Raw genomic sequence first — 7030 nt, 5'->3', positions numbered from 1 at the left:
CATACGCCGGCGGGGAGTAGTTGTACGGGGGGTACTGTACTCCGGCAAAGGCAGGCGAGGGCGTGCGCTGTGCCGGGTGACCATGGGGGAAGGTGATGTTGGGGTTGAACCCACCATGCGCGTCACCATCGGCATAGCCCGGCGACGGCGTGCAGCCCCAGGGTTGCGGCGACGACGAGAAGCCAGCCGGCGAACCGATGCTCGGCTGGCTCCAGGGCACGTACTGGCCGTGGCCCTCGGGCGGGTTCATCATCCCTAGGCGAGCCGCCTCTTGTTTGGCCGACCGCTCCGCCTATTCCGCCACCGTCGCAGCCGTGAGCCGCGCCGCGTTGTCCCTGGCCTTCTTGGCGTTGGCCCTGTTCCGCCGGTCGGTGGTAACAGCCTCCCGGTGCTGAACTTCAGCCCTCCAGCCGGCGTTGGACATGCCCGGGGGCTTGGACGGTGGCGCCCTCGGCTTCCTCTGCTTCGGCTGGGCTATGGCGGTGGTCGCAGCCGTCGCAGCGCGGGGATCACGTATTTCTTCGGCGGCATGGCGGCCGGCTGGGAGGGGACGAGGAGGAAGATTGGCGGGAGGAGTGGAAAGAATGAGAGGGAAGCTGGGGGGAAAGCGGGAAGATTCGGCGGGAAAGGCCCTCCTCTCGCTGACGGAGCGGCCCCACGCCCCTTTTCGCTTGTGCTGGCGCCCCAGGCGCCCCCAAGCGCGCCGGGTTCGGCTTGGGTGCGCCGGCTATTATTTCGGCCCAACCCGGCGAAAAACTAGCTCCTGGGAACACGACTGGGCCGATTTTCGTCCGCCGACGTTAAAAAATCGTGTGGGAAGGGCCTGTTGGGGGCGCGACAGGAGATGCTCTAACAAGCTGAGCTACAGTTGTTTTTTTTTTTTTTTGACAGCAAAGCTACACAGTCACTTCGCAGAGAGTACTGGGACTGGGACCGAACAGAGGCCTCGCAGTTTATACACGGAAAAGCAATGGAAGTGCAAATGAGTACTACGGTTTTTTTTTTCTAGACAAGTTGTGTGGCTGGAGTGAATACCTCGCCCAGCCGGCCTGTCGCAAAAACTGCACCAGCAGTGAAATTCTGATGATTACGTAGACATAATTGATGAAGAGCTCGAGGCCGGGCATGTTTATTTATATAGAGAGAGATGCATGAGTAGGAACCCAACCCATTGGAGCCATTGCAGGCCTCGCTAGCTTCCTGGTCAGTTGTGGACGCCATAGATGGCTCTTGAAGCAGCCCACCGCTACCTGCAGCTCGCCGTCGGCCATGGCATGTCCTCGCCGGCGGGGCTGCTCCTCGTCGTAGTACCCTTACTACTGTTACTGCTAGCATCGGTAAGGAGCTCCACCAAGGCCTCACGCGAGCTGCGGCTCCCGCCTTCGCCTCCGGGCAGCCTTCCCATCATCGGCCATCTCCACCACATCGGCGCCCAGACCCACATATCCCTCCAGCACCTGGTCGACAAGTACGGCCACAACGGCCTCCTCTTCCTCCGCGCCGGCGCGGTGCCCACCGTCATCGTGTCCTCGCCCAGCGCCGCCGAGGCCGTCATGCGCACCCACGACCACATCCTCGCGTCGCGCCCGTGGTCCATGGCCTCCCACATCCTGCGCTACAACACCACCGACGTCGCCTTCTCGCCCCTGGGCGAGTACTGGCAGCACACCAGGAAGCTCGTCAACACGCACCTGCTCAGCGCCAAGAAGGTGCACTCCTTCCGCCATGGCCGTCAAGAAGAGGTATGTATACCTATACTTAGATACTTCCCCGTTGATCTTCAACCATACCTATACTTAGTGATGGTTTTCACATTCAGCGAGATTTCCATGAAATCCACTGAATTTCCGTTCGGTTGAAATATTTCAGTAATTTCAGTTGTACACATGAATTAAAATATTTTTCAATATATTTTTAAAAAAGGTTTATTTGGTTTATTCCAGTGCATGTTTCGCCCCTTTGGCCGAAATGCAAACTGAGATCACTGAAATTCATCAGAAAGTGAAAATCACTACTTATCCGGCTGGCTCCCTGGCTTGCTTTTAATGCACTATACTATTGCAGGTGTGCCTCGTTGTCGACAAGATTCGTGAGGCGGCAACCAACGCTCCATCCACGGCGGTGGACATGAGCGAGTTTCTGGCGGCCTACACCAACGACGTCGTAAGCCGTTCGGTGCTGGGAGCAACCCACCGGAAGAAAGGCCGCAACACGCTCTTCAGAGAGATGACCGAGACCAACGTCGACCTTCTCGTGGGATTCAACCTTGAGAACTTCATCCCTAGGTGGCCACTGACGGAGGTGCTCTTCAGGCTGGTGTGCTGGAAGGTTCAGCGACACCTCAACAAGTGGGACGCTTTGCTGGAAGAGGTCATCAAGGAGCACATCAACTTGAAGCAAGATAATTCCGCCGACTTCATCCATGTTTTCCTCTCTCTACAGCAAGAGTACGGTCTCACCGAAAATAATGTCAAGTCACTCTTGATGGTGCGTGCTTGTTTCTTTTTAATTTATTTATTTCACTTATATTTTTTCCATTTGCAAATTCATGGTTGATTTAAAAGTTATATATAGTTTTTCCATTGCAAAAGTTATATACAGTTTTTCCATTGTAAACTCAAAGGTTGATTTAAAAGTTATATATAGCCCATGTCATCTCCAGGATTTCGGGGCCCCGGTGCGAAAAGGAAAATAGGCCCTAATATTTGGAAAAAATAGTATAACTCAAGCATAATTAATATTTATATAATTTAACTTTATTTTATTTCATACATTGTTTAGAAAATTCTCAAGTACGAATGCAAAATACTAAACCAATAAACTGACCCCTTTGAGATTGAGCATCTTCTCCTTATTTTTGTTTATTCTTAAGTTTTAAGGCACCAGGACCAAGCGCAAAAGGGAGTGCATCAGGGACAGAGTAAACGTTGGCCCAAAACTGATTTTTTTCAGACTAATACATATAGTATATGGACCCTATTTGGGGTCCTGTGCGAGCGCACAGCTCGCACAGGCCCTTCAGCGGCATGCATGGGCCATACAAATCCATATACAGTGTCCATGTTTTTGCATATATAGCCCATACTACTTATTACTACATATGCACACATGATTGTATACTAAAAGTTGACCTTTTGTTTGATCTTTACAGAACATATTTGAGGCAGCCATAGAAACATCGTATTTGGTGCTGGAATACGCCATGGCTGAGCTTATCAACAACAGACATGTTATGAAGAAACTTCAAACCGAGGTAAGGACGTTTGCATCATCCAAGGGCAAAAGGTTGGACATGATTACGGAGGAGGACCTCAGCAGCCTGCCCTACCTAAAGGCAACCATGAAAGAGGCCCTGCGCTTGCACCCACCAGGGCCTTTACTCCTCCCACACTACTCCACCGCTGACTGCAACATCGACGGATACGACATACCCGCCAAAACGCGTATCCTTGTGAACGGTTGGGCCATCGGGAGAGACCCAAAAGCTTGGGAGAGACCAGAGGATTTCATGCCGGAGAGGTTCCTACAAGATGGTCAGGAGAAATCTGGCAACCTGGGTCAAGATTTTAAGTATCTGCCATTTGGATCCGGACGCAGGATTTGCCCCGGGGCAAATTTCGCACTTGCAACAATGGAGATCATGCTAGTAAATCTCATGTACCATTTTGATTGGGAGGTTCCCAATGAGAAAGAGGGTACTGGTGGAAAGGTTAGTATGGCCGAGACGTTCGGGCTGATGCTTCGCCGAAATGAGAAACTCTACCTTGTTCCAAAGATTGTCTAATAACTAGTAGTGCCCCTGATTCCAAGTGTAAGCCTATTTAGATTTGCGCGCAATAATTAAGGTGGGGCCTAAAATAAGCATGTTGTCCATGTATTGTTGTTGTCGATCGAGAAGATGGATGAGAAGTTCAATGCACTGGTTATAGTGCAGTTATGTTGTAGTAGTCATGGAAAATAATCCATTTGAGTTGTGATGGACTTATATTATGTGCTTTTGAGGTAAGGCCATATGGACTTGTCTTTTTGTAGTCAAAATTTTCCTTTTCATATAAGTGAATGCATTGTTGTTGTGAGATTTGTTGTAAAAGCATAGCCGTGTGGGATCTTCCTGGCATCAGAAGTTCAGAACTATTCGTGCCCATGACTATTGTTGTTGTGAGATGGCAGCAACGGGATTCAAACACATGACTACTGCGCGAATAGGCTGTGGCCCAAGAACAGCTAGACCATTGACTCACAGGTGCCTTTTATCAGTTTCCACGCTACTTAACTATACGTTGGTAGTTTAAATTCAAAAAATTCTGATTGTTTTGCTCGAAACGCCCATTTACCCCGGGGGGGGGGGGGGGGGCAAAAAACTCGGTAACTCGAAATATCGAGCGGTAACCAAAACTTTGGTGCTGCGTGTGCTGGCATGGTTCTTCGTGACCATGAAGCTGCTATTATTTTTAGTGCGTGCCTACAGATCCTTGTTTGCAATGCTGCTTTGGAGACTGAACTCTTGGCTCTTCGTGAAGGCCTATCTTTGGTGATATAATGGAGTAACTTTGCAATTAATGTCAGGTGCGATTTTCTCGAGGCGGTTAATATGATCTCAATAGCAGGGTTTGCAACAGATCGAGACACACTTCCTTTGTTAAGGAGATCAAATAGTTCATGGAGGAACCTAATTCTTGTATTACTCATAAACGTTGGTGCCAAAATAACTCTAGAGATTTTATGGAAAAATTTGGGAGATCTCAACACCGCACTGTTGTGTGTCTTGGGCGTGGCGCAAACCGGGTGTCATGGCGTGTTAGTTCCACGGCATGCATCGGATGGCGCAGTGACGGGCCGCAGGCGGTGGCGGCGGATCCAACGCTAGCGTGCCCAGATTCTCTCCCTGTTAGCGGCGGCACCTTTAATCGGTTCGGGTTGGATGGGTTCGGGCCATGTCCCTGGACTTATTTTGCCTGATGCGGCCATTCCTTGTACGTTAGTGGGCGTTTCTGACGAGCGCTTCTGCCTCCTGCTCCCCTGGTTCGAAGGCACTATCGCTGAGTAGAATTTTTTTGCCCAGATCCGCCGGCATAGTGGTGCAGGGTCGAACACCACTAACCTCCTTTAGAGGTCATTGTCACGGTGGCGGTCTCATCGAACTCCGAGGGAAACCTCATTTTGGCTTGCCAGACTAGACAGTGGCGGCATGTGTTGTCGTCTACCTTTTTGGAGGCACTGTTTTGGAGCTCATATCTACCGGACAGATCTTGAAGGCATAACAGCATTGGATCACCGCATGGACCCATTGGGAAGGGTCGTTTGCTCTAGGGGAAACCCTGTATATGGGTCTCCTGAATCGGATGACGTTGGCCTCTGGCGTCACACCCCCTCTTGGGGCATCGTTCATGCAACAAGTGTTGGCATGAGGGGTCCAAAGATGGAGCGGCGTCGTATCTACCGTGTCGATGCCAGCGGGTCGCGGCGGCGGGTGCGTCCTTATGGACCAGCACAGGGCATCGCAAGGTGCAAGTCTACGTAGTGATCCGACAATGCTATGCCTTCGAGATGTCTCTGACAAATATGAGCTCCAAAACCGTGTCTCCAAGAAGGTAGACGACGCCACATGCCACCACTATCCGATCTGGCAAGCCAAACTTGTGGTTTGCCTTCGAGCTCAATGAGACCACCACTATGACAATGCCCTTGTATAAAAAGATTTAGTATAAAAGGTTGTATTGTAACTTGCCTTGGGTCCAAAAAAACAATATAAATAGTGTTCAAGAGCTTGACCAAATTCCTAAACATAATGACTTGGTTCGGGGTGAAGCATTCAACACGGTCAAGATGGTCGGTCGAGTTGGCGGGAAGAACGACACTGCCGAACGCGAAAAGCTGGCTGGGGACAAAGATGTCTTCATAGCCGATGTTATCGTTGATCTGAAGATGAGCCATCGATCCTTTTTGACCACACAGCAGGACCTGCATGGGCCACCAATGTCTGTACTAAGCTGTGGATCTAGAAAGATGGGTAACAGGAAATAAGGGAGACGATGTTTACCCAGGTTCGGGCCTTCTCTAAGAGGTCAAACCCTACATCCTACATTGATTATATTGATGGAGTATTGAGTACATGATGACCTACCTCGAGATCATATGTTCTGTTCTAAACCCTAAGGCTCATAATCTTGCCTCTACGGACTAAACCCCCCGGCTTATATAGGCACCGGGGTACCTAGGTTTACACATGACCGGTTGCCAATTAGGAATAAACACGAGAACTACAAGAGGTATTCTTGAAGTATACGCCAAGTCTTTGGTGAGTTTCCCCTTCCTCACGGTGGGGTCCACAACTTCGGATATCCTCCAGGCAGTGGCTAGTAGGTTTTTACTTTGACCCATCGTAGCAGGCCGTATAGGTTATTAGCCCTAGTCCAGGACACCCTCAATACCCAAGAAGTTTCTATAGATATGCTTACCTAGTTTTGCACTATAAACTATTATTAAGATATTTGTTAGAGTGTATGATTTGAAATTTTGTACAATGATACTTAATGATTGTAAAATATCTATGAAAACACCCACACACATGCGGATATATATGCTTTTATAATATTTAATTTATTTAATGTTCAAAAAATATTATTTACATTGTAAAATTTGAATAGCGGAAGAAATTTTCCATTGACTTACATTCTATTTGTATAATAATTCACTCTATAAGTACTATTTAGACACCTTATTATCTGCTTAACTATGGTAGATAAATACTAGAAAATTATGCTCATTGAAATGATATTATGATACTTTTGGTTCCAAACTATAGTATGGTATAATTAATTTTCCTAAGTATAAAAATTTAGTATAAAAAGAATTTGTATACAAAGATTTAGTATAAAAGGTTGTATTGTAACTTGCTTCGGGTCCAGAAAAATTAGTATAAAGAGTGTTCAAGAGCTTAACCAAATTTCAATGCAAAGTGGTTATTGTAAATTTAATATAAAGAAAGTCTAACCAATCATGGCTAGTTGGGTGGAATGTCCCAATAAAT

General features: G+C 48.1%; 1 protein-coding gene across 1 annotated transcript; it reads left to right on the top strand.

Annotated features, from left to right (window-relative positions):
* Positions 1–1131: 1131 nt before the first annotated feature.
* On the top strand, positions 1132–3985 carry LOC125506869 (cytochrome P450 71C3-like). Its single transcript, XM_048671578.1, has 3 exons — positions 1132–1742; positions 2065–2487; positions 3152–3985. The coding sequence occupies exons 1-3, from the start codon at positions 1224–1226 to the stop codon at positions 3782–3784; spliced, it is 1575 nt and encodes a 524-aa protein (XP_048527535.1). The 5' UTR covers positions 1132–1223; the 3' UTR covers positions 3785–3985.
* The last annotated feature ends 3045 nt before the right edge of the window (positions 3986–7030 follow it).

The sequence above is a fragment of the Triticum urartu genome, chromosome 5 (assembly GCF_003073215.2).
Source record: "Triticum urartu cultivar G1812 chromosome 5, Tu2.1, whole genome shotgun sequence".
In the NCBI taxonomy this organism is placed as follows: domain Eukaryota; kingdom Viridiplantae; phylum Streptophyta; class Magnoliopsida; order Poales; family Poaceae; genus Triticum; species Triticum urartu.
Note: the sequence above shows the minus strand (reverse complement) of the source record. Positions and strands in the feature narration are given on the sequence as shown.

Bases quoted from the DNA above. Each gene is read 5' to 3' on its own strand.
- LOC125506869 (XM_048671578.1), top strand. From the start codon at position 1,224: ATGGCTCTTGAAGCAGCCCACCGCTACCTGCAGCTCGCCGTCGGCCAT. The intron at 1,743-2,064 runs GTATGTATACCT...ATACTATTGCAG, and splicing joins GCCATGGCCGTCAAGAAGAG to GTGTGCCTCGTTGTCGACAA. The intron at 2,488-3,151 runs GTGCGTGCTTGT...TGATCTTTACAG, and splicing joins ATGTCAAGTCACTCTTGATG to AACATATTTGAGGCAGCCAT.